This window comes from Syngnathus scovelli, chromosome 2, assembly GCF_024217435.2.
Source record: "Syngnathus scovelli strain Florida chromosome 2, RoL_Ssco_1.2, whole genome shotgun sequence".
In the NCBI taxonomy this organism is placed as follows: Eukaryota; Metazoa; Chordata; class Actinopteri; order Syngnathiformes; family Syngnathidae; genus Syngnathus; species Syngnathus scovelli.
In genome coordinates this window covers 772,481-798,229 of record NC_090848.1, presented here as the reverse complement: position 1 = coordinate 798,229, position 25,749 = coordinate 772,481, and the positions used below count along the sequence as shown (strand labels likewise).

General features: G+C 40.2%; 4 protein-coding genes across 8 annotated transcripts; 1 reads left to right on the top strand and 3 right to left on the bottom strand.

Moving 5' to 3' along the window:
* The first annotated feature begins 126 nt into the window (after positions 1-126).
* On the top strand, positions 127-25,642 carry LOC125987960 (galactose-specific lectin nattectin-like). Of its 5 annotated transcripts, none has more exons than XM_049752640.1 (7): positions 127-145; positions 23,637-23,699; positions 23,805-23,844; positions 23,974-24,062; positions 24,204-24,335; positions 25,231-25,333; positions 25,405-25,642. In XM_049752640.1, the coding sequence occupies exons 1-7, from the start codon at positions 143-145 to the stop codon at positions 25,476-25,478; spliced, it is 504 nt and encodes a 167-aa protein (XP_049608597.1). In that variant the 5' UTR covers positions 127-142; the 3' UTR covers positions 25,479-25,642. The 5 variants fall into 5 exon arrangements, with proteins under 5 accessions (XP_049608597.1, XP_049608599.1, XP_049608598.1 ...); XM_049752642.2 differs by lacking the exon at positions 127-145 and adding an exon at positions 425-648 and having other exon boundaries at positions 23,805-23,832; XM_049752641.2 differs by lacking the exon at positions 127-145 and adding an exon at positions 427-648.
* On the bottom strand, positions 4,240-5,825 carry LOC125987970 (alpha-N-acetylgalactosamine-specific lectin). Its single transcript, XM_049752660.1, has 7 exons — positions 5,740-5,825; positions 5,538-5,594; positions 5,421-5,436; positions 5,257-5,342; positions 5,043-5,177; positions 4,671-4,782; positions 4,240-4,508 (listed from the first exon to the last, which is right to left on the bottom strand). The coding sequence occupies exons 2-7, from the start codon at positions 5,592-5,594 to the stop codon at positions 4,423-4,425; spliced, it is 492 nt and encodes a 163-aa protein (XP_049608617.1). The 5' UTR covers positions 5,740-5,825; the 3' UTR covers positions 4,240-4,422.
* Positions 9,231-10,520, bottom strand: LOC125987968 (ladderlectin). The gene is made up of 6 exons (XM_049752658.1): positions 10,370-10,520; positions 10,266-10,290; positions 10,103-10,188; positions 9,873-10,007; positions 9,666-9,777; positions 9,231-9,488 (listed from the first exon to the last, which is right to left on the bottom strand). Exons 1-6 carry the CDS (start codon positions 10,424-10,426, stop codon positions 9,406-9,408), a joined length of 498 nt encoding a protein of 165 aa, XP_049608615.1. The 5' UTR covers positions 10,427-10,520; the 3' UTR covers positions 9,231-9,405.
* Positions 14,852-16,242, bottom strand: LOC125987969 (galactose-specific lectin nattectin). The gene is made up of 7 exons (XM_049752659.2): positions 16,170-16,242; positions 16,009-16,071; positions 15,891-15,909; positions 15,708-15,790; positions 15,470-15,604; positions 15,211-15,322; positions 14,852-15,124 (listed from the first exon to the last, which is right to left on the bottom strand). The coding sequence occupies exons 2-7, from the start codon at positions 16,069-16,071 to the stop codon at positions 15,045-15,047; spliced, it is 492 nt and encodes a 163-aa protein (XP_049608616.1). The 5' UTR covers positions 16,170-16,242; the 3' UTR covers positions 14,852-15,044.
* Positions 25,643-25,749: the final 107 nt, after the last annotated feature.

Below are 25,749 nucleotides of genomic sequence, written 5' to 3'. Positions count from 1 at the left end.
GGCAATGAAGCCTTCAAAAGTGCTTGGGCACATGGAGAGCAAGCATTCTGTATTCAAAGACAAACCTTAACCACTTCGGGTGTCTCCGATTAAGCCGGCTCGTTTTGGAGTACAAGCTCAGCGCTCCCACTAATTCAACGGAATGGTGAGTTTTATTTTTATGTCGTTTATACTTGTTTTCATGCCAGTTGTATCATTTTATTTCATCGTATTTATATATTTATTATAAATGTATTATTTATTTATTCATATGAATGTATTATTTATTTATTTATTTATAGTAAGGCCGGTCCGCGAAAATATTTCAGATACGTAACCGGTCCGTGGCGCAAAAAAGGTCCACTGTATTACGTCACATCCTTTGAGGCGGGACTACCTAACAAGGTGGGTGCGGCCAAACGGTTTGGCAAAGCCGCCATCTTTATTACTCTGAGTGTTAGAAAGGTTCCTATGTTGATGCTGAAAATCAATTTATAGTTGGTGTTGAATGTTGGAAAGTTACGTCACCGCGCCTTAAGTCTCGCGTGAGTTACCTCAGCTTATCGCGATTGTTGCAGCTTGTGCGCAGCGGTAAGTTACAGACGGGAGTTCGAAATGGCTGGTATCGACTGAGCGTGTTGCTGTGATCGTGTGCGTCTTTGACCCAAAGTGAGTACATCCATTTCATTGTTACTACTGCCCACTGTTGTGCCTTTTGTCTGATCGCGATTTGTTTTGTGTGCGTGCCGTTTGAGTGACAGTTAGCCTAGCATCGACAGCCATTACGCAGCTCACGGCAAGTAATGGTCCCCAGCAAATGTATTTGTTTGTCTTGATGACTTACGTGTTGTCTAGAGTATTTCATTTCTGCTTATTTTAGTATATTGGAACAGTTACGTCCAGTCACTTATGTCATGTGTGCTGTCTACCAGTGTTGTGTGACGTCAGAAGTCGAGCGTTGTGATTTACGTGCTGTATTTCTTTCTGTCTGTTGCACAACCACACCCTTCACACCCTTTACACGATCCACACACTCTCCCAAGAATCACACGCAAGATAATTCACGAAAGCAACCAAACCGAACCACGTCTTCCCTCCTGTGTTCTGAGCGACACGACACCCAAGGGCGAAAAGAGCATAACCTTCCGAGCCAACCCCTTATACAGTCCTCAGGCTCCCCAACACCGAGAGACGTTTGTAGTCCAAACAACTCGGTGAGATCAAACTGTTCTGTTGTTGGAATGCATCGATCCACATCATTTATTACACCGCCCCCCCCCCCCCCCCAGCATCAGAACCTCAAAGAAATGGCTGGTGAAATCTCATTTGTCACAATTGTGAGCAAAGTTCTGCTCGTTCAAGGACGAGCGTTTCAGAGATCTTTTGTCAGTATAGGGAACTTTGTTTCGTTGACGGTTCAGTTCCTTCAATCTCTGGAAACGACGGACACAGTAAAGCGGTGAGCTTGAGATGTGTTCCAGTAGATTTCTCGGTTTAGTTGAAGCCGAGCCATGCCGTTGCAGTTACTGACACCCTAAAAAAAATCAGCAAGTGAGTGAGGTAAAGTTTTGGACGATTGCCCTCTTAAACTTTCCTGCCAGTCGCCCTGAGGTTAAATGGCATTTCCAAAAGATTGATTGACACTAATAAGTGGAAAGCATGGCTAACAACTGGACTTGTAGCGTACCATCCAACTACGTATTAGTGTCGTCAGTGCTTTATCCTTTTGACTCATCAAATAATGACATGCCCTTTGTATTGTGAAAGAACAACAAAAACACTACTGAGGTAATTTTAGCAAAACACCTTTGTGCTTTGTGTGTTTTTTCCCAGACGAGACGTAGAATTTTTGAATTGAATCATTTTTGCAGCCGACAGCATTAAACAACGTTATTAAACAAGAGCATGATTGAAGAATATCCTGTTTTTCTGCTCCTCTTATTTATTTATTTATTGTTGTGTTATTTATTCATTATTTATTCAGCACGCTTTTGTTATACTTGTTTACTTTGTTTGTCTGTTGTGAGCCATGTCTTGTCACCGTGGGATAGGGGGGAACGAAATTTCGGTTTCTTTGTGTGTCTTTGGCATGTGGAGAAATTGACAATAAAGCTGACTTTGACTTTGACTAAAATTTGTGTCATCCCCCATTTTCCTTTTTTTTTCAAGTCTTAAATATCACAATCAGTCAATCTATGAAGATCTCAGCAGTGGATGGGTTGATTTCTCTGTTTACACGTTCTTTTTCCCTCGTGTTGTCATCTGCGGAGGTTGAAAAATATAACAAGCTTATTTTTGACAAAAGAAAGGCCACTATCGCTTTTCAAATGAAGAGCGTCGAAGACTTCCCGTGATTTAAGTCAACAGTAGTCCAAGTCAAGGCCCGGGAGCCAGATACGGCCCGCCACATCAGTTTATGTGGCCTGCAAAGACAAATTGTGCATCCAATTCGTGTGTCATTACTAGAATTGCAAATTGTCTTCACTTTTAAATATATCTTTTTTTTTTTTAAATATTTGACCAGTTTTTACTCGTCTGATTTGAAGAGGAGTTATTTGTCAGTTTGTTTTGTACATTTATTTGGGTTGACAGTCATAATGGCCCTCCCTCCGAAAGAAGCTATGACTACAATGCGGCCCGTGAAAAAAATGACTGACACCCCTGATTCAAGTCAGAGAAAAAAAATGTGGTGCCCCCCCCCCCCAAAAAAAAAAAAAACCCAAAAAACTAAAAAGAACATGGATTTGACTCTCGTCAAGAAAAAAACTTGAAAAAAATGATGGCACTCTCGGAAAAGATTGGAAAGAATTTTCCATTGCACATGCATGTTAACTAAGGTGTGTCCTGTAATGTACATCATTACTGTCTAACCACTAATGACAAGCGCTATAAAGTTAGACTAATTAGTAGTGTTGGCATGTGAGTGAACGCATCTTTTCAGTTCATTTGACTTCAACCAACATGCAATAACGTAACTTATCCCACACCGTCGGTGTCAAGAATGCGCATTGAAGCTGGTGCCACCTCGCCGTAAAACAAAACGAAGAAGAAAAAAGACGTAACTTTCCGTTCACGAACGAGTCCGTTGAATTGCATTTCCCGTTCACCAACTGAACGGATCAGTGCGTGAACGAGCAAGCAAGCGACCAAGGACACAGCTGGGTTGAGTGAGATGACAGAGTCTAAATATAGACACTGTTTGATTTTTCTGTTAACAACAATGTTGAACACAGGTCGTGTATACGGTGGCTCTAAATCGCTCAGCTAGCGATAAATTGTGTTTTGAAACATCCCTTTCACGTTCAAAACACTTTGGTTCTGATTTTGACGTTTAATATAGGTTGCTTGTGTAAGATCCAGCAGGTGGGGCAACAGTATCAATACAGTTTGCAATGCTTCATGCCACCTCATCTAATTACTACAAATCTAAAATGAGCAAATTTTGAAGAAAACAAAACAAAAGCAACAACAACAAAAAAACACTCCACTAAAACAAATCTGAAGTTGAGCTTCCTTTTTGTATTCCTTTCTCCGCCAAACCCTCAAACAAGGTCTACAAATAGTTCTTCTTCGACTCTCTTTTGGCACTTTGGAACCATTCCAACAGGACTGTACAGCATTCCTTTCAAACACCTCAGCTCCTCCCAGGTACACTAAAATATGTCGCTGGCTGTCACAACATAAAAAAAAAAAAAAAATTGGAGGCAACAAATTGCATGCATTTTGTAAAAGTTATTTCAATGCAGCCATTTTTACGTAATGCCACAGGACTTCAGGCAAACGTCATTACTGAAGTACGATTTGATTTGTATTGAGGACCGAAAGTGCCAAAAATAAATGAATAAATAAACCCTGGAATGAGTCATGTGTCGTAGATGCGGTTTCTTTTTTTGTTTTTAATATATAAATAACGTATTGACACCAACGTATTAGGGAATGGCGCCACCCAGCGTATTAGACTATGTGTGCCACTCGCTCGGCCTCTATCCATTTTGTAGGGAATAGCGCCACCCAGCGTATTAGAGTATGTATGCCACTCGCTCAACGTATTAGGGAATGGCGCCACCCAGCGTATTAGACTATGTGTGCCACTCGCTCGGCCTCTATCCATTTTGTAGGGAATAGCGCCACCCAGCGTATTAGAGTATGTATGCCACTCGCTCGGCATCAATCCATTTTGTAGGTCTTGGGCAGTATTGAAATTTACAATTGCCATCCGTCCAGTGTCTGTATAAAGATACAGTGATGAGCGCCAAACACATTTTTATGCACAGACATTTTATTTTTATTCATTGAAAAGCCAAGTTAGCCGTTCAAATAAGATTACGCGATGGCAATCGTTAAAAAGTGAATGATTCTGTAATGAACATGAAGGATGCCACAGATATTATTATGTCGTAGTTAGCTTGAGCCAGAAAGTATATGATTAAAGAAGATGGCTGGTTAATGGCAGCAATTTTTCAGCACAGGCTTGATGCAAACAAACGTGTTTTCTTCCGTGCAGGTGTCATCATTCCACAACGGGTCCGCTAGAGAAAACACACAAACGAGGGTCACAGGTGCTATATGCTTCTTTGAAATATGCAAATATAATAATGGATTTATAGAATATATGACGTATATTTTACATCATGTATATAGTATCAAAATGGCTTTTTTGTTACCATGTTAGAATTTGTAAGCATACAAACCGGTTGCCTCAATCTCTACACAGTCTTCATTTCCTGCATTGTTGTCGGGTTGGTTCGGACCAAAATTTCTGAAATCAACTATTTTGCCATCGGTCCATACAAAGTCATCTTCCTGTAAGATAAAGTGGTATTTCATTTCAAAGGAAAGCCTGAGAACGCATGAGACAAAGACATATTTGGCAATAATTGAGGTTATGATATTTGAATAGATTGACATCAGTTTCCATCCAATAGTCAACCTCTACTACGTAGATCTACGGGGCGTGTGCTGAGACAACCACCGTACCGTTCCTTGACAAAATTGGGTGCGGGCGACATATTTGTCAAAGCACACCGAGTGAACACAAATGATTCGGTGAGAAGGTATCTCACCAGAATGGCATCATGGAGTCCAATCCAGGTGTCTACCATAGTACCAGCCCCCTCTCGAATCAGCTCAATAACGACGGCGTTTTCCTTGGCGCTGCCGATGGAGACCAAATTCCCGCCGAGAATGTTGCAGACGCTCTGAAAGATGATTGAAGCCGTTAAGTTGATCAACTCCGGAATGTCAACAGGCAGAAAACTGTGTGAAAGTCTTTCGTACCTCGGCATCTAAGAAGGACCTGGGCTCATATTGGTAGATGTAACAATTTTGGTCCAACTGAGTCCATCCTGGAGGACAGTCAGTAGCTGCAACATAAATGTTGGCCATCAAATGATTTCTGTCGTCAAATGGAAGCAAGATTTTGAATACAGCTCGCTACCTACTTTCTGCCTGTCTACACTTATGTGAAGACCATGAAGAAGAAGAAGAGCACAATGTTCAGTTTAGAGAGCCAAAACAAAAGTATGGAGGAGAGTCCTGCGGTCGTACTGCAGACTTACAGCTTGGGACAGTGCGACGATCCCGCAAAAGACCAGCAACGGGTGAAGACGAGACATCTGTGTGATAATAAGAATGAATTTTCGGCGTTTCTGTCTACTGATTTGGATTTGCGTGGTTGTATAAAAAACGTTTTCAACTGGCTTTATCGAAATCAACGTGCGCGGGGAAAAAGGCAGGGCGTCAAATTGAGCGTATGCTTACCTTCGCAGTCTTGACGAGTGATGCTGAGGATGTCTCGCAGGAAAGGTTTTATGCTTTGGGTTGACACTGATGGATGGAATGTCGTACCCTGAGTCACATGACACGTCAGACAAGTTTAGTCAGTTTCTAAAACCTCGTTGGAAAATGTGTCGTATTTTCCTTAAATCTATCGATATTGACCCCAAAATAGGCCACAGCACGACCCCCAACGAGGAAAAAGCGGTTTGAACGGATGAATGTCAGTTTTCTGTATCGGCTATTTTGTTCATGTTCATAGGGAGCTGATGTCCACCTCGGCCAAGGTCAGTCCAGTCTTTACACAAAGCAGGTGAGTGGACACCACCAGTGGCTCTTAACACAAATACAAATAGAAGTCCAAAAATATGCAACAAAATGATGGGTAGGTAAAAAGTAACGCCAGAACGGCCGCTGTACACAAGAACTCGTTTTGCTCGGTCCATTTGGAATTTCCTCACGCGTCAGTACCTGGCTTTTGTCCAATTCCGCACCCAAACATCAAGGCAATTACAGTAACAATTCCAAACATCCTTGCCAAACTTGTTTTCGAAGAAAATGAGACAATCTGTCGTGACGCAAAAGACCTTTAATTAGCCCCTATATGTACAGTATGGCTTAACAGCACAGCTGAGGTGTTTTTCGAGCGAGGTGTCAGATAGCGTTCAGTCAGTCAGTCACTCTTGTCACTATGGACGTGTTGTCTACAAAGCCCAAATTAAAGATGACTCAAGACAGTCAACGCCTCCTGATCATCTCTCCCAGACCAGATTGGTTTACACTTCTCACCTTATCCAGAGTTCAAACGGAAAAAGCAGATGTCTCCATTTTTTGTCTTCTGTCAATTGAGTTGAATTTATTTATTTGGGAGTCCAGGTTGAAGCTATTTTCATTTGGGGGTCTGTAGTATCTTTTCTTTCCGTTCCAGTGACTCTGGAATGGCCACCGGGCAAAGCTGGATGGTGATAGAAAAAAAAAAAAAACGTGATTTTCAGTCGCCTTCCAAAAATGACATCTTGAGCATGCGCATGTTGCTGGTCTCTTCTCCCATCTTTATCTTTTTATTCAAGACTTCCAATTGGGACCTGGCAGCGTCAGGGCCTTCATTAAGATACCACACCGCAACGATCAATAGACAGCCATGACCAGGTCTCTCTCTCTCTCGAGGGCATTGGCGTGACGACGCTTGGCTTTCCTCCCTTCTGCTGTCGCCATGGTCGTGCAAACCACTTCTGATGATTGTTTGGAATCTGCAATATCCAACCTGTCCATCGTTCACTTGGCCGGAATGTTGATTGCTTTTCATCACTCTTCATTATCAGTTCTTGAAGCTGCAGTCAGAATGTCGGCATAGACTATTGTACACAGGGATCAGTCACGTGATGTCTGGGCTTTGCTTGGTGGCGTCTAGAATACAACCATTTTGTTTTGAAAGAACGGGGGGGGGGGGGGGGGGGGGGGAGGTGAATTCTAAACAGTTTTTTTCGCAGACTATGACGAAAATATGTATTAGGAACATTTATCATAAAATGTTGACTTTAGTATCGATAGATTATTTGCCAGCAGAGTGGCAAAACATTTGGTTGGGGTGGGCGTTTCCACCCCTTGCCCCCCCCCCCCCCCCCCCCCCCGTAAAACCGCCTATGGTTTCAGTGAACACAAAAGAGATTTCATCCCTGTTCAATCAGATGTTTTCATTTATTTATTTTTTTTTACAAGGTTTTACTTTTTCTTATGGTGTATGTTAGTATTGTTGTCTTTGTTGGTCCAATTAGCACTGGTACAAATTTATTTAATGGCGATTTGAAATTGACAATTTGTTAGGCGAGCCGAGAATGTGGTGATGTTGGATTGCATCAAACACGTTACCAGGGATCAATCTTCAGCCTCTTTTAATTGTGTCACGGAATGTCAGTTATGTCACGTAACACGACAGACTAGTTGAGTGCGTGTAAGTTGGCACATCCCTTACCAGACCAAAAAAAAAAACCCAAACATTTGTTTAATCAACTTGCTGAAATAATATCCATCACCAATTTTCAATCTCACTTATCCCGTTTTGGCTGCCTGAAAGTCGACTCAAACCTGAACTGGTCGCCCGCCGCCTGTCAATCACACCACCTTAATTGTTGCGCGCACGGTCTCCGAGTCAATGCGTGGCAACTGAAATCACGTGGGCTGTGCGGAAGTCAGCTAAGTGAACCACGACACCGGAGATGGACAGTGGCTTTCTGAGCAATACCCCTATTTTCTGAGGAATTAAAAAGAATCCCAGGAAAGAACTAGAAATTGCAGAAGCCTTATATGGCACTTTATGCACATCACACGCTACTCAAAACATTTTAAAAAGCATTCATTTGAAAATGGTGGTTAACCCTTAGTTGCATAAGTGGGTCAAACATGATCCGGTGAGGTTGTTTTTTTTTGAAATATCTTTATAACAAAAAGTTGTTATCTTTTCATATTCCTCAAAAAACATGTTTTTGACATCATGGCATTTACATTTTTAACTTACCTTTAATGCATTTTAAGAAATTGTAGTTTTTGTATTTTGACCCCAAACTTCCAAAAGTGGGTCAAAAATGACCCACATGCATTTTCTATAGAAACCCTAACCATAGTTTGAAACCTTAACGTTAGTTTGAAACCCTAGTTTGAAACTCTAACCCGAGTTTGAAACCCTAGTTTAAAACCCGAACCCTAGTTTGAAACCTTAACCCAGTGCTTCTCAATAATTTTCTGTGATCCCCCCCCCCCTCGGGAGAAGAAAACATTTCGTGCCCCCCATGTTATTAACATTAAAGAAAACAAAATATAAATAAAAAAGAAAGATCAACCCACAATAAAGAATAACTATTAATGACATTGTTTTTTAGTCTGTAACAGAACAGATTCAATGTGCATCCCTTTGCCTGAAATTAAAAATAAATGATAATTATTTAAACTATAAACATTCTTGACCAACTGCCAATGTATGCTGGAAAAAATACAATAAAACATACATAATATTCAATTAAATAACAGCAATAAATAATATTCAATTCAAAGTAATCAGCACCATTAACTCAGGAGCACAATATATAAAAGATTTGAACCTACAAAACAAAAATGAATCAAACAATTTGTGCTCAAAATGAGGCAGCATGACCATATGCACGGCTGCGTGAGCGTATGTTCCGTGCGCTCTACACTGTCGAGCGACTACTCCTTGCGCACCCTCTTCCAGTGATACTGCCACTCCCACCTACTGCAGTGAATGTCTAATTACCCTTGAATCTAGTACAGCCAAAAGAAAAGCATGTTTCCTGGTGTCACACGCGCCCCCCTTATAGTTCAAAGCAATATTTAAAGACAATTACAATCGACGTAACATTTTACGGTCCATTTGCATTGCCGGGCTTTTGACTACCATTCTATGATTACATATGACATATCGGTGCGAAGATTGGAAGGAAGGAATAACACTCAAATGTATGTTTATGCTCAGAAAATGGAATTTATTGAAAAGCTGCGGTATCCATCCAAATAAGTTTCATTGACGGCAATCATTAAGAAATGAATGGCTGTCTGATGAACATCGAAGGACGCCATAGAAACTAGGCCAAAGTTGAAAAGTTATTTTTCAAGATGAGATGATACCAAGATGGCCGCTTAATGGCATTGTTTTTTGTTCACGGGTCTGATGCAAACAAACGGGTTTTCCTCCGTGCACTCGTCGTCATCCCACAGAGAGTCTGCAAGAAAACACAAACCACGGTCAAGTAGGCCGCCACGTTCAATAGATATTTGATCAAGCGTCCAGATTCACCGCTTGCAATATGCCACTTTCAAGCATGTGGTTAAAAAAAACCAAAACGATATTTGATCAACCACCCAGATTCACCGCTTGCAATATTCTTTAGCATACAAACCATCTCCTTCAATCTCGACACAGTCTTCATTTCCTCCAGCGTTGTCGGGCTGGCCGGCACCAAAATTTCTGAAATTAACAGTTTCGCCATCGGTCCAAACGAAGTCGGTCTCCTACAAGGCCAAATCACATTTGAGTAACAAATCACACTCAGACAGTCGCTGATAAGCTAGCGTGACGCGATTCATTGAGAAGCTGCGTAGCTCACCAGAATGGCATCATGGAGTCCAATCCAGGTGTCTACGACAGAACCAGCCCCCTCTCGAATCAGCTCAACAACAAGGGCATGTTCCTTGAGGCTGTTGATGGAGACCAGATTCCCGCCGAGAACGTTGCAGACGCTCTGATGGGGGTGAAAAAGTCCTTTCAGCACTTGCGCTTCGTTTTCATTTGATTTTATAATGACTCCATCATTGACTATGTGAAAGTCTTGCGTACCTCTGCATCAGGGAAGGTCCTGGGATCATGTTCATAGATGTAACAGTACGTGTCCAACTGAGTCCAGCCTTTGGGGCAGTTACCGTCTGCAACACAATTGTTTAACATTAAACCATTCAGTCGAAATGTTAAATGCGTGTCGGATTTAATCACGGCTACCAACCGTCTTTTCCCTGTTCATTACGACACTGCAAAGAAGAAGAGCACGGTGTTCAATTAAGAAAGTAAAAGCTCACAACTATTAAATCGTACCATAGTTGGACTTACCGCTCGGGTCAGCGCAACGATCCCGCAAAGAACGAACAACAGGTTCAAACGAGCCATCTGTGAGATAATAGAATGAATCGTTATAACAATTTGGCTGGCATCTTACCAGAAGAAAGGATAAAAAACCACCCAAAAAAACGGCAGGTGTAAAATTGCCTACCTTTGGAGATGAGTGGATGCTGAGAATGACGACCAGCAAGCGTTTTATAGGTTGGGTTTGAAGTCTGGAATGTTGTAGGCTATGTCATATGACATGTTCAACGAGTTTAGTTTGTCAATCTGTGCAGATACACCCTTGGTGGGAGAAATCATAGTGTTCCTTTTCAAAATTGCTGTCCCGTTCCAACTTACGGGAACCGAGAACCCATCAGACTTAATTGCCAAACTCGTGTTCAACGAGTTTAGTTTGTCAATCTGTGCAGATGCACCCTTGGTGGGAGAAATCATAGTGTTCCTTTTCAAAATTGCTGTCCCGTTCCAACTTACGGGAACCGAGAACCCATCAGACTTAATTGCCAAACTCAGTTGGAAGCCATATATAAATCATTTTAAAACAACCAAACTCACTCGGTAGCCACATATGAATCATTTTAAAACAAAAAATGTCAAAAGTCCTTTCTATGCTTTATAAAACTAAGGATGTGCTGAACAACAAGTCATTGTATATTATTTATAGCTCGCTATTATTTCCATGTGATGTATAGTATTGTGTTTTTGGAACAAGCATATAAAAGACATTATTCTATTATTATTGTTCTATTTTTTTAAAATATATTCTACAAACAAAAAGTATTTCTTTTCAAATTATGATCATTTTAAAAATATATAAATAAATAGTATTTATTTAACAATTCTTATTATTTTAATGTTAACATTGGGTTGGATTGACACACTTAGAATGTTGCATCCCATGTCACATGCCATTGACCGAGTCCAGTAACGTTCAGTAGCATATTTATGCCTTTTCCAAATTCACACAGTTAATGATTAAAAAACAAAACTCTTCTACCATTGGGTAAGTTGCTTCAGAATTAAAGTGAGTCATTGGCTATGAATGCATTGATGTAATTATCGACTAAGGCTTGCTTGGTTGCAAAGAGAATGTAAGCAGGTCTAGCAAGCCACCATTGATTCATTATATCACTTACCTTTCGTCACCTTACATGAACTGAACCCACAAATCAGAAAAGACCCTAATCCACTAAAAAACATCAATCGACCACTCTCCAAAGTCTTGAACCTAATCTTGCCTGTGCCTGATCTCAACCTACCGTTCGTATTTATTTGAGTTATTTTATTTTCGGGTCTTTGTTGTCGTGGCCCACGTCCTTTGTGATCTCAAATTTGAGGACATGACATCAGTGGTTGTTTTTGTTTGATGCTCACGGGTTCAAAAAGTGCTTTTATTCTTTGAATCATCTGCTTGTTTCTTATATTACAATGATTCTTGTTCAAATGTAATGTGGATTTTTTTTCCCCCTCTCCCAACTAGTGGTGACCGAATAGAATGCAATGACTTACCGTTCTAGAATTTTGAGACAGGCACACCGGGGACGGCGCTCATTTTTATTCCTCTTATGGGGCTCAGAGAGGGGGGGCGGGGCTAGAGTAATAAATATGTGCATTTAGAAAATAATTGATCAATTTATGTTCGAATATTAGCGCCGTTTTACAGGGGATTTCCGCCTCTAATACGACATTATGAGCCTCCTCCCGCACCCAAACGATGCAACTTTAAACCCTTGTTGTCGCCGTCGTGTAAAAAAACGGTTGGCGGCCATGCTGGCGCTTGCTGCTTCTTCTACGATATCTTTGTCTCGTTCTTCAGTGGCGTCGTCGACTTCTCTCTTCTATCGCGGTCCAGTGTGGCAGAAGTAAGAAGCACATTTTCAATCTCTCACCGATTGCCAACGAGTGAGTGAAGAGACACAAAGAACAATAGTACAACATACAACAGAAACCTGCCCCCAACTGAATGCCACACCGAATCAAAGTCAAAGTAAGCTGTACCGAGAAAGTCACATTTTAGTACGCGTGGAGTACACGATGTAAATGAATACTTGCGGATGTCTGAGTAAAGTTTGAATTTTTGCTGTAAATATTTAACACGTGTTAACCTCTGGGTGGCGCTAGAGAACACCTACCCGTCATTTCTTAAATCTGTGATGATGAAAACATAACGCTACACTTCCTTCCTTTCATTGGCTGCCAAGATTGAGTCTGAAGGATGGAGTCCTTTTCTGTGTCAATAAGAACTTTTGTAGCGTCATTGTTTGTTTTGTTTTGTTTTTTTACCGGAATAGAATCAAAGAGTCCAAAGGCAGAGCGCCATCCTCCTGGTGAATCACGTCATCAACAGGTGCTTGTTCCAGACCAGATTACCTTACCGCCAAGAATGTTGCAGCCGCTCTGAAGGGAAATAATAAAGAGAAGCAAATGAGCAGCTCTTCAACGCTTGCACTCGGTTTATTAGCTCACAAATGTTGACGCCAACAGACATTCGGTCTTCCGTACATCTGGTCGAGTCCTGGCATCGTTTTGGAAGACGTAACAGTTCATGTCCAACGGAGTCCCCTTACCTTTTGAAGAGGGCGAGCGCAACGTTCAATTCGGAGACTAAATGACATATTTATGAAGAGTTGCGTCGTCATATGTCGACTTGCAGCTTGGCTCAGTGCAATGGTTGGAGATGAGCCATCTGTGAAATGATAGAGCGAGTCGCTATCATTCGTTTTGGGTCGTCGAAAATCCAGTTTAAAACTGGCAATGTTTCAGAATTGAAAAAATGTTGTGGTCGGAGGAAAGGCAAAAAAACAGTCTGAACATTTTGCATCATCTCACCTTTGCGGTCTCCGTGCCTTGGGGAGATCAAAGAAAGGCACTGTGGCTTTTATGCTGTGGGTTGGGTTGACACTTGGAATGTTGCATCCCATGTCACATGACATTGACCGACCGACCGACCGACCGACTCCAGTAACATTCGGTAGCCTCTTCCAAATTCACACAATTCATGATTGAAAACACTCTTCGGCCATTGGAGAAGTTGGTCCCCGAATTAAAGTCATTCGAGTCGAGTCATTGGCTATGAATACGTTGATTCAATGATGTAGTCAGGCCTGTCTGTATTGTTGCCAAGAAAAGGGAAGCAGGTCTATCAAGCCACTAAAAAAACCAAATCCACTAAAAAACATAACAAAACTTTGTTTGATGAACCACTGTCCAAATTCTTGAAGCGAATCTTGCTTGTCCCTGATTCAAAGCTACCGTACGTATTTATTTGATTTCTATTTTCGGGTCTTTGTTGTGGCCCATGTCCTTTGCGATCTCAAGTTTGAGGTCATGACATTCGTGGTTGTTTTCAAAGTCAAAGTCAGCTTTATTGTCAATTTCTCCACATGCCAAAGACACACAAAGAGACCGAAGTTTTTGTTTTATACTCACGGCTTTAAAAAGTGCTTTTATTGTTTCAATCGGCTTACAATGACTTGTAACAACAGTTGTTTGTGATGTTATGTTAAACTGACAGACTTTAAGATATAGAATAGAATGGATTAGCTAGCAAAGGCTAACAGTCATGAAAGGCTGACCTACGTCCGTTGTGGTGAAAATTATTCAATGTTAAATCCACTGTAGTCCTTCTTTTTACCTGAATAGAAAGCACATTTTATCTGAAAAAGGAGGTGTCAAATGCATTTCCAGAAAATAAAAACCCTGCCACAGTTACAGTTTGGCTTTAGCTACAGGTGCCTCTCTTCAACCAGCAGGTAAACAAGTTGGTTCATTCATGCATGCATGCATGCATGCATGCATGCATGCATGCATGCATTCATTTATATATTTATTTATCTATCTATTCGTACAGTCAGTCAGTTAGTTAAAAACAAAGGTGTTGCTTGCAGCGAGCCATTTTCTTTGTTTTTTTTTTTTAATTATATAAATGGCTGCAAGTGGATAGACAAGTTTTTGTAACTTTTCGCACCTAATTGTTCCGCCCGTCACGAATACATTGCTGTCATAGATGGACTTGATTAACTTGTCAGTCAGTGGAAAATTAGCTTTGAGTCACCACTTGGGTGTGCCATTGATTACTATTATTGATTACTATGATACATGCATTATTAACAGCCCAGCTTCTGTAATGACAATTCAACAAATAAATTCATAAATAATGTTATATTGTGTCAAATACAAAATGAATACAAACAAAACACTTAACATGTTGGTGCATCAGTTGGCACGTGTGTAAAAATACTAATGTATAAATAATGTTCTCATTTACTGGACTTAACTCAGTGGGTAATCGTATTGTAGGGATAATTGGAGGAAGCCATGATTAATTCTGGTTTATTGTTAACCCGCCCCCTCCCTCAATCTGAACAGGAAGTGGACATTACCTGTCAAACAAAAACCAATTGTGCAGTTGGAGCTGCATCATAAATACCAAGTTGGAAGATGTTGAAGAAACAAAAAACACATTTCCTATGCAGAGACAGATTCCTTCATTTATTAGTGATAAGTCTTCTGGACTGACCACAACCAATCAATCACAAGTCAACAATGCAGGTGAAGCCAAAAAAAAAAAAAAGGTGAAGAGACCTGAAAATAAGACCCTGAAGTATTTTGTTCTCATCCAGAAGGTGGGAAAGGCATCGTGTTAGAAGATATGACGGACTGGTTAGTGTGTCTTGACATGGACTTTTTTGGCACAAATATATGGACTGAGATCAAGGCAGTTGTCATCGTGCCACTGCTCATCTGTAAGAAAAAAAGAAAATCACATTCAAGCTCCCAAAATGACATTTTGTTTCAACATCTACAAAGAAAGGAAATGAAGTATTTACTTGCGCTATCGATGTCCACACAGTCCTCAGGTGGGACTGCTTCATCTGGCTGACCCGTCTCAAAGTCTTGGTAATCATCAGGGTAGCCATCAGTCCAAATGAAGTCACCCTCCTGCAAGACAAAAATCCAATTTAGATTTCATTTTATTTAGGCTAGTGACAAAAGTGAGTCCGGAGAACCCTTTGGCATTCAATGTATCCAAATATTGCGACGCAACACCATCAACACGATTCAATCCAAACTTTTGTTTGGCCTTACCAGGATTGTATCATGGTAGCCGATCCAAGTGTCTCTAAAAGTACCAGCAGCTTCCCGGATTATTTCAATGATCACTTGGTTTTCCAGGTCACTGTGGATGGAAGCCAGATTGCCACCAAGAATGTTGCAGACGCTCTGATGAGGAAGAAAGAGAAAGAAAAAAAAAAACCCAAAAAGGTTCAATCAACGCATCCGGCTTTGAACGACGTCGCAACTACTGCGTGAAAGTCATCCGAACCTCGGCATCGGCAAAGGTTCTCTCATCGTGTTGGTAGATGAAACAGCGGTCATTCAACCGTGTCCAGCCTTTTGGGCAATACCCTGCAACACAATTGGAGGCGTCAACTCAACCTAAGGAAGGAAGGAAGGAAGGAAGGAAAGGCAAGGAAGGAATCCAAGCATGATGTCTCTCTCGACTTACCTTTCTTTGTCTGACATGACTGTGAAGAAGAAGAAAAAAAAGGCAAATCACTGACGATGATCAGCAGCAAATTTGTTCTTTTTTTGCTTTCGGGTTACTCGTTCAAATTTGAACTCACGATGCTGCCGAACAGCCCACAGATCCCGCACAGGAGGAGCAAGGAGCGAAGAGCAGATGCCATCTGCGCAATGACAGACAGAAGACGACAAGCTCGGTCATTTGTGCCTTTGACAAAATTCGCATGCGTGGTGTTGAAAATGAGTCCCACGTGAGTTTTACCTTTGCTGTGGTGACGATTCTTGCGGAATGACAATAAGCAAGCTCTTTTTATACGCAGCCCTGGAATGTTAACTACGGCAATTGTCTTGTCACGTGACGCATCTGACTCGTTTTTTTTGGGAGCCGCTCAGGTTGCTTGCGTATGTCGCTTTTTGCCCTTTTAACAAACCAAACTTATATCGAAGGATTTTTTGCGGATTCTTACATTGAACAAATGATCTTGAATAAACTCAACTTTTTTTGCCAAGTTGTTGCATGAAATAAAATCATCCCATTTTTTATTTTTATTTTAAGCAGACCTTACATCTGCTTAAAGAAACTCTATCTGGATCCAGATGATTTCATTTTGTGCAACCACTTGACGAAATAGAATTCAAGCATTTTTTTTTTTTTGTTTGTTTGTTTACGCAGCTGGACACGTATTCCTAAACAAACACCAAACCAGTTCAGTCAAGGCGAATTTATTTGCATACGCCTCCAAAAAGTCACAGAAGGTTGACTCGGTCGGATTCATCACATCCCCTATTCCGAACATGCAAAGGATCGAGAATTAAATTGAAAAAACTAATGAAAATGCTGAGTTTGTTGGGAAAAGAAACAAGTGGCGCAAGATAAGAACAGGGTGGTGCACTTGCCTACAAGGAAATGTTCTCCTGACTTAACAGCTTCTTTGAGCAATGCCAGCATTATTCATTAAGTACAAAACACGCCTTACACACCTGGCCACTTACATTTGGGTGGACTCTGGCTTCCACTATTAATTAAGTACACACCCATTCCAAGGTTGTTTGGCATGTTGAATGAAACCATAGTGATTGTCACTCACGCCTGAATCCGCTTTGACGTCATTTCGCTGACATTTAAGGCACACCGACCGGTGTGTCAAGGACAATTAGAGACTTCAAGAACAATTAGAGACTTCAAGACCGTGCGCCATTTTCAAATCTCTTTTGTCAGTTGATGAAAACAAATGAATTGTCTATTAGCCGGCCCACAATGGGCCCATCCATTTTTGCGTGTCTGGTGAAAATACATATTTTGGGGGATCCCAATCAAGCAGTGTGGCAACTTTAGAAAATGATCCAAAAAAAGAAATGAGCTTTATCAGTGCGTAAGATTGAACAGAAAGTCAACTTTTTTTGCTCATAACATTCCTTTGAGTAAATTCCAGAGCTTGTTCATCGACACTCCCAGGAAGTCATTTGCCTAAATGAGCTCAACTCGGTAGCAGATCAACTTTCTCAACAACTCTGTATCATCATGACAGTTGACGTGTCGTGTTGCAATCATGATAAGTGACACTTTTGATATGTTGGAATTTTAATATCGGACATGGATAAGATCAGTTGTGATTAGCGACAAAGCCGCAAGCGATTACGAAGAGGCATCGACTTCTCTTTCAGGATCAATCCAAATTTGGCGCCACGTTTAGCTTCCATCTATGACAAAGCTTTACAATTTAGCGTCGCCCGCCCATTTCGTCTCGTGCATTTGCTTCTGATCGGGGCTCATTTGGGTGACTTGAATGCCTTCGACCTTTTCAGAAGTCAGAGAGAAATGCTCAAAGCAAAGTAGTAGGCGCCAACATGCCTGACACTCCCACGTAAAGAAAATATTCTCTTTGCTTCTCTGTTAATTAGCCAGACGTCATAAGACAAAAACACACCTAATAATTCAGTTGGGTGCCGCTTGATAATTATGGCTGGCGCACCCAGCAGCATGCATCAGCTGATTGGCTGGTATGCTGCTAATTTACTTTCTTGAAGCTGACAATAGCTGTAACCATCCACATTGCTGAGTCCTAAAAAAAAAAGCTGTAACAGAGTTCACGATCAATTATCATATCAATGACATGATTAAAATGTCAAAGGGACAGGGATGAACTTTTGCCCACTTCACAATGTTGTGTGGAATTGAGAGTCTGGGGTGGAAAAGGCGAAACAGAAAGAGTTGTTCTCTTTTCTATTCATTAACTTATTTTTAAGCATTGACATCTTCTAACACTTCATCCCTATTCTGACTGTATGTAATGTGTCAATCATTAAGACAAAAAAAAAAAACTCTTATAAAATGTATCTTGTACATACAAAAAATATACATGTCAAATATAGAAATATATAAAGTAATGTATACATATATGTATATATGCATCTACAAAATACATATATATATATATATATTATATTCTATATCAATATATATCAGATCAATGACATTGCTAAAGATCTTGCACACACAAATCGTCTGCATAGGGCCTTGTTGTACATGTTGGTGGCCAGTAGGGGGCCCTAGGTGACGGCTGATATTAGTCTTCTCAACCACACGTCAAGTCAAGAACCACCGTGCAGTTTTCCGGCCCCCCCAAAAAAAACGCACACGAGAAGAATAACTCTTCTTGACATCTTGAAAAGTCCAAGTGGCAACCGTTATGAGAGTCAAGCTTGAACTCGAGCAGCAGATGGCACCAGTGAAGTATTTAAGAAGCTTAAATTGGCTTAAACTGCAGGCCCAACCAGAGAGAAAAACGTACAAGTGGAGTGAGCAAACATGTTTGTGTCATGAGCAAAACACCAGATGGCCATCAGGAGCCCTCAGCTGAAGTCCGAAGCTCAGTTCAGAGGTGCAAAAGGAACCCTAACCCTTCTGACTCTATTTATTTATTTATTTATTTATGGGGGGGATAGCAAGTAAATTTGCTATCTTTGTGCATTTCATGTGTTTTCTCATCAAATGCTTCACGGCAGCCTTCTCTTCTGTGCTTTTGATTGAAGTACTTCCGATCTTTCGATGGTTTCTGGATAGTATTGTGTTGCTGAGCTGAGTTTGAAAATGACACCTGTCATTTTCAATTGTGTCTAATTTTGAGACATCTTTTTTTTTTGTGTGAAAACTAATTCCTTGATGATGTGCACCTTCATCATTGCTAAAAGTAGCACTTGTGCTTTGACATCTCCAGGCAAGCAAGATCAGCAACAGGACGCAACAAGAGCAGGAACAGGGAGCAACACAGGACCAATTGACAATGGTGGAGCTGGAGAGTTGCGTTTAAGTAGGCAAGTTGACAAGGAGCGCTGATTGGGCAGGGCAGGGCAGGGCAGGGCAGGAGGGCAGGGCAGGGCTGCGGACAGCGGACGTGACTGAGGAGGAAAGTAAAAGGCGCTGACCATGGTGCTGAAGGAGCGGACATGTGATATTGCGTTCAAGTAACACTTAAGAAAAGTAATACCAATTCGAGCTAGTTTGGAAAAAAAAAAAAGTCATTTTCGGATTTTGTGACATCAAAATACCCCCGAATCATTGAAACGTTCTTTTAACCCTAGTATAAAACCCTAACCCTAGATTGAAACCCCAAACTCTAGTTTTAAAGCCTAGTTCAAATCCTTAACCCTAGTTTGAAACTCTAGTTGAAACCTTGACCCTAATTTTAAACCCGAGTTTGAAACCTTAATCCTAGTTTGAAACCCTAATCCTAGTTTGAAACCCTAACCCTAGATTGAAAACCTAGTTTGAAACCCTAGTTCGAAACCCTAACCCTAGATTGAAAACCTAGTTTGAAACCCTAGTTCGAAACCTTCACCCTAGTTGTAAACCCTAGTTTCAAACCCTAAGGCTAGTTTGAAACCCTAAGCCTAGTTTCAAAACTCTAACCCCAGTTTGAAACCCTAATCCTAGTTTTCAACCCTAACCCAAGTTTGAAACCCTGACCCGCCCTTAGATACATACGTGGGTAAAGAATGACCCACCCGGTGAGTTTTATTTTTTTAATCTTCACAATAATATGATGTTATGATCTTTTCATATTCCAGGTATTCCTCCAAAAACTTGTTTTTCCACACCCGCACACAATGGATGTTCACAATGTTCCCATTTTTCTATGACTTTTCTAGATAATTATCTTTTTCAAAATAAAGATATTTTAAACATGAAATCATTGCTATATGGTCCTCCTAGATATAATACCTAATATCATAGAAGTGAACAACTCTACCAAAAGCATTAAAAACACACTGATTCTATCTAATATGGGACATTTTTTGACCCACTTATGGAAGACTGTAGGGTACACTCACTTGTGAGGACAAAAAAAAGAATGCTCTTAGAAGCTACACCTCCAGGATTAGACTTTTTGAGTGCGGAAAAATCAACGCTGAATTCAAACTGTACATGTTTGAATGTTTGTCACGACATAATACATCATTATCATCCTACAGCATGAATGTTGAATTTGACATCTTGATTATGACAAAACATCTCCTGTCACGAACTGCTGCTGGAAAAACTAGTTTGCGCTGTTGTGACAACAAGTTTTTGACAACACGTCTCTGGCTGCTTTACAATACAACTCTCTCGAAATGGAATCAAACATATTACAGCTAAATTGACTCACTTGGAATTTGCAGTTGCTCTATTCAAATCATATGTTAGCTTGGTCAAAATGTATGTTTTGCTTCTCTCTTTCCTATATTGTGGGAGTAGTCATGTAGATTGTGTGTCTGGAAGTGAAACCTTGGTTGTTATCAGCAGAATTGATGCAACCCGAATCCCTTTTTGACTAGTCGTATAAAACAAAATGAAGTTGGAATAAGTGTCAAATAAGTGTCAAATCGAAAAATCCAATACTTCGCAAGTGGGTAGTAGAACAAAAAAAAAAAAAAAAATCACCTTTCTTCAATTAAACAGAATCAATTCATATACATTAGAAGTGAAGAAAACCACTCAAATGTGTGAAAATGTCCCCAAAAAAGTTAGCACTAAAATTCACGCCGCTAAAGTCATTTAAGAGCTTTTTGGGGATGACATTGATGACAAACTGGCCTGCTGACTTTTGGAGCTTGTTTTGTTGGATTCCCCCCCTCCCCCCATCTCAGCCTGTCTGTCATGCATGCAAACAATTGAATGCATGTTATTTACTGGCTTGGTTTGTCATCTTCTATCGTCACCTAAACGGTGATTTGTTGCCACTAAAATTCATGTGCACATTCTTGCTCTTGTTCACTTCAAGCTGTGAAAATGTGAACGCGTTTTGCACAATATTCTGCTTTAACTTAATGTGAGCAAAACACACTATCATCGCCATAAAATCCAAAAGATTGCGTTGATTGATTTTAAAATAATTCTTACAGGTTGAATTGGACAATAGGAGGAATGTGCATATAAATGACCGAGCGTACTACACAGTTGTTGCAGGAAGAAAATAAGAAAGAGAAGAGAAAAGAATAAGGTGACTTAAATGTTGTGTCAAATGCTGATGAAACAGAGAAATTGTTTCTTTGGAAACGGGTCATTGAGACACGGCTATTAACCTTGCATGTGAGCGAGCGATTGAACCATCTGAATGGTTCCCAAAAATTGCAAAAGAACATTCTATGGAGACAAAAATGGAAATCTTTTTCACCGGATCCAAATGTAACACAGCATATTCAGAAAATGAACATCAAATATTGTGGTGGGTGCTCAACTAATTTGCTGCTTTGCGATTGATGAAACTTGACTTGGAAAATAATGTTTTTTTTTGATTATATTGAATCTGATTGAAATTCTGTGTTATGATCTAAAAAAAAAAAAAAAGCCGTTCTTCTCCACTCTTGCTGCATTAAAGCAATTGCACAAAGAGAAAATGTTGTTCGGTACTTTCCATGACGCAAAATGATTGTTGAGGGTTTTTTTTTCCCCCAGCAAGTCTTTTCTCCTATATACAGGGTGTCTGTCGTCTGATGCGCACACATTTTGATTGGTGTCACCATTTTTTGATGATGGTAAATTGCCCCAAGTGTGTTGCTTTTTTTAACAGGATCTGATTTTCTCATGGAATGGAATAATGGGCAAGCTGAGTGAAAAAGATGAATAATAACACCGTTGAAATTGTGATGGACCTCCTAAATGGAGTGCAAGACAATGTCACAGTACCTCTGCAACCTGTAATACCTGAATAGCTGAATGTCTATCATAGTCGCACACTTTTGCAATGACTAAACCACAAGCAAAGCCTGATGTACTTTCCTGTTGCTCTTTCCTTGATATGAATATTTTGTCTTTCAACTTCTTTGTGTAAAAAAGGGGAAAATAACATATTTCATTGCATAGTGTAACCCTTGTATTTTTACTTAGCACATGACTGACTATAAGAGAAATTTGAAAGTCAAGAAATTCCGTACTATCCATGTCTTGAATTCCTCCGGAGAGGACAAAAGTGTCCTCAGAGCAAAAGTGTTTCTGCATATGAGTGGAAGGAAGTGCAACCCAAAGAGAGCAGACACACTGAAAACAGAAGAGGCCCCAGGATTGAACCCTGTGGAACACCATACGACAGTGGGACTCGGAGCAACCGAGGTTCACTCCAAAAAGTGGAGCTCTGGGAGAGTCGACGACTGCTACCGGGCACAAATCAATAGAATAGAAAATCAAGTAAAATAGCATAGAAAGTAGCAGTAGCACCATACACCCTGGGCACACTATCTTCTATTTGCAAAGCTTGCACTCACATTTGTTGAAGCTATAGACCTTTCCCTACAGATTTCTCTTTTTACTATTTCTACAGTATAGTTGTTCTACACAAAAATGGCATTTTTGGGAGCCCCAGATCTGGTCATTTGTGAAACCAGGTGACAGAGTTCATACATTTAAAAAGCCCGCTCTTATCTTATCTTATCTCATGTGTCTGTGTATACAATACATTGGCTGTTTTCACACTTTTCCAAATGTTTGTGTGACCATGTGGCAACAACAATATGAATTCAAGGTGGATCACTACGGGCTGTTTGGTCCTTGAACTACCGGCATTGTGGGTAGTAACCCTAACCCTCCCAGGAGCCACCCTGGTGATGTGTTCAGGGCACGTTTCACCCAGAGGACACTCCAGGGAAGATGCTGGAGACCACTTTGTCTTCCAGTTGGCCTGTGAACATCAAGACATCTCCCAACGATAAGCTGAAAATGCTCCAAGTGGAATAACTTAACCTAACAATCCTTGTGTCATGTCTTTTTTTTTTTTTTCAACCAATGTTTAGTTCGATATTTTTATGTTTGGTGTTGAAAATGAACAACTTCAGTCGTTCCTGAAATATGTTCCAAAGAGCCCCTCTTCTCCCCTGCAAAAATAATCCTAATTAGTACTTGACAAATGTTTGAAGCCTCAAACAGACCTAAACTATGTTCCACTGATGTCATCAACTGCTTCAGGTGTTCCATCGTCTGACAGTCGAGGCGGTAATTATTGCAACAGAAAACTGGTCTTATGCACTCTTTTTAAGTCAGGAATTTTCATGACGGGTAGAACATTCCCAGGCAGTAAGTATATAAGAAGACCCGACGTACATGTACAAAACGACTCACTCATGACAGCAAAGGTAGCGTTGCACAATTTGATCATCTCAACATTGACATCTTTTTTTTGTTTCAAAGTAGTACAATGCTGCTTATTAATTGTTTAAAAAAAACCAAAAAAACCTTTTTTCTCTCATATTGCAGATGACGTTTGCTCTTCGCTCGTTGTTCTTCTTTTGCGGGATGAGTGGACTGTTGACCGGAGCTGTAAGTCAAAATGTCATGTCTTTTCAACATTGGATTTCATTTACTGCTGCCTTCATTCATATCTTTTTTTTTTTTTGCAATGTCCCCAAAAAAATGTCTTCGCAGTGGTCTCATCCTGCATATTACGACAAAGGTTGGTGGAAATGTACGTATCAATGCTACTTTTCCAAATGAACAATGTCTTTGTTTTGTTGCTATATGATCCCTGCAAAATTCAATTGACACATTTCTATTTTTTTAATTTTTTATTTTCTCCACAATAATAATTGTGCAGTGAGCAGTGACTGTCCAAAAGGCTGGACTCAGTTGACATGTCACTGTTACATCTACCAAGATGAGACAAGAAACTTTGCAGATGCAGAGGTATGAAGCATCGTCTCGTGTATTTGTAATTCACTCTTGTTAATTGCGAGCTCTGAGCCATCTCAAAGAAAACCAAAATAGATTTACTGTCAGATGGATTCAATGAGTGAAATGAACATTCGATTCTATTCTTCCCATCAGAGTGTGTGCAACATCCTTGGCGGGAATTTAGTCTCCATCCACAGCGACCTGGAAAACGCATTTGTCCAAGAATTAATTCGAGCAGGTGGTAATACTGACGAAGTCTGGATTGGACTTCATGATGCCATTGAGGTGATTCATTGATCATTGCGTTCTTTTTGGAATGTCTTTCAAACACATTCTGGTCACCGGCGTAATGAAAAGACGAGTAGGACATCAACCGTCACTTTCAGGGTGTGCCACGTGGGATTTTGCGAGTTCCTTCAGAGAGCTATGACTTTGTCTCGCGCTTTATTACTACACTCAGTTTCCAGTTCATTTCACTCTTATTATAGCTTTCAATAACATATTGAATTTGAAATCAGAAGCCATAGAACATTATTGGTATATATCGGAGTACGCAGGTTTCGACTGCTAAGAGGTGAAAATAAATGTTTATGAATCCGGTTTAAGTGAAAAACAAAAATTGGAATTTGGTGGGCCATGTGGACCTTTTGTAAGTCATGCAAAATGATGCTGCCTTGAGCTTGACATCGTACGTAGTCACTGGGACTGATTGGAGGTTAAACTAGCTTTGGATTTTTCTCCTAGCTATATTATTATTGAATGTTTGCTTTTGTTTTTAAATTCAGTTTGTTCAGATTAGTTTTTCGAAACACATTGAATAGCAAAACTGAGACTCAAGTGCAAAGATGATCTGAAAAACTAGCTCGATGCCATTTACGTGGCACCAGCTGGCTAGCAATTACAATTCTCGAACAAACAGCCAAACATCAATATATTTGTAAAAGCTGATGAACGAAACTATTTGACAAAAATGAAAACAAAGTACCTTTTTGGTGTGGTCATTATTGGCTTTTTTTAGTTTTGTAAATGTCAACTTTTGTTTCTGTTAGTTTTCAGGGTTTTCCTGTTATTTTGTTAGCAAAATGATTTCTTCATTTTAAAAAATAAAAAATCATTTTGTTAGTTTTTATGAACTATAATCACCTTGGACTAATGATTCAAATATGACTCTGTCTTCCAGAATGATGACTTTATATGGACTGATGGCTCAGATGAGGATTTCACTAATTTTGCTTCAAGTGAGCCCGATGAAACCGGTGACTGCGTGGAATTAGATGAAAGTAGTAAGTAAACTCAGTAAATGTGGGTAAAGAATAAAATGCTGTTGTGCTTCAACATTTTTTTTTCCTCACAGATGGGAATTGGCAGGATGCGAGCTGCACAGATGACCTTGCATATGTTTGCATCCGAGATGTGCTTCACCACTAATCATGTTCTTGCTTTATTCCACATATTCCTCCAATAATCTGTCTGTGTACCCGAGTTTATTATCAACTCTTTTTTTACTCCTCTTTCACAAGTCACTAATCGACCATTTTTATCCAATCAAAGATCATCTCTCTGGTAAATGAAGGAATCTATCTGCATTCAAATATGTGTTTGTGTCTTATTTCCTCTAGCAAGTTGAAGGTATTTTATTGTGTGAATGTATTCCTCATCTTTTAAGACGTGCCTGTGAGTCAGCAGTATTTTACCACCG

Bases quoted from the DNA above. Each gene is read 5' to 3' on its own strand.
- LOC125987970 (XM_049752660.1), bottom strand. From the start codon at position 5,594: ATGTCTCGTCTTCACCCGTTGCTGGTCTTTTGCGGGATCGTCGCACTG. The intron at 5,178-5,256 runs GTACGAAAGACT...ATCATCTTTCAG, and splicing joins GGTCCTTCTTAGATGCCGAG to AGCGTCTGCAACATTCTCGG. The intron at 4,509-4,670 runs GTTTGTATGCTT...TGTTTTCTCTAG, and splicing joins TGTAGAGATTGAGGCAACCG to CGGACCCGTTGTGGAATGAT.
- LOC125987968 (XM_049752658.1), bottom strand. From the start codon at position 10,426: ATGGCTCGTTTGAACCTGTTGTTCGTTCTTTGCGGGATCGTTGCGCTG. The intron at 10,291-10,369 runs GTAAGTCCAACT...TCTTCTTTGCAG, and splicing joins TCGTTGCGCTGACCCGAGCG to TGTCGTAATGAACAGGGAAA. The intron at 9,778-9,872 runs GTGAGCTACGCA...TTGGCCTTGTAG, and splicing joins GACTCCATGATGCCATTCTG to GAGACCGACTTCGTTTGGAC.
- LOC125987969 (XM_049752659.2), bottom strand. From the start codon at position 16,071: ATGGCATCTGCTCTTCGCTCCTTGCTCCTCCTGTGCGGGATCTGTGGG. The intron at 15,323-15,469 runs GTAAGGCCAAAC...TTTGTCTTGCAG, and splicing joins GCTACCATGATACAATCCTG to GAGGGTGACTTCATTTGGAC. The intron at 15,125-15,210 runs GTAAATACTTCA...TTTTTCTTACAG, and splicing joins TGTGGACATCGATAGCGCAA to ATGAGCAGTGGCACGATGAC.
- LOC125987960 (XM_049752637.2), top strand. The intron at 23,700-23,804 runs GTAAGTCAAAAT...ATGTCTTCGCAG, and splicing joins GTGGACTGTTGACCGGAGCT to TGGTCTCATCCTGCATATTA. The intron at 23,845-23,973 runs GTACGTATCAAT...ATAATTGTGCAG, and splicing joins CGACAAAGGTTGGTGGAAAT to TGAGCAGTGACTGTCCAAAA.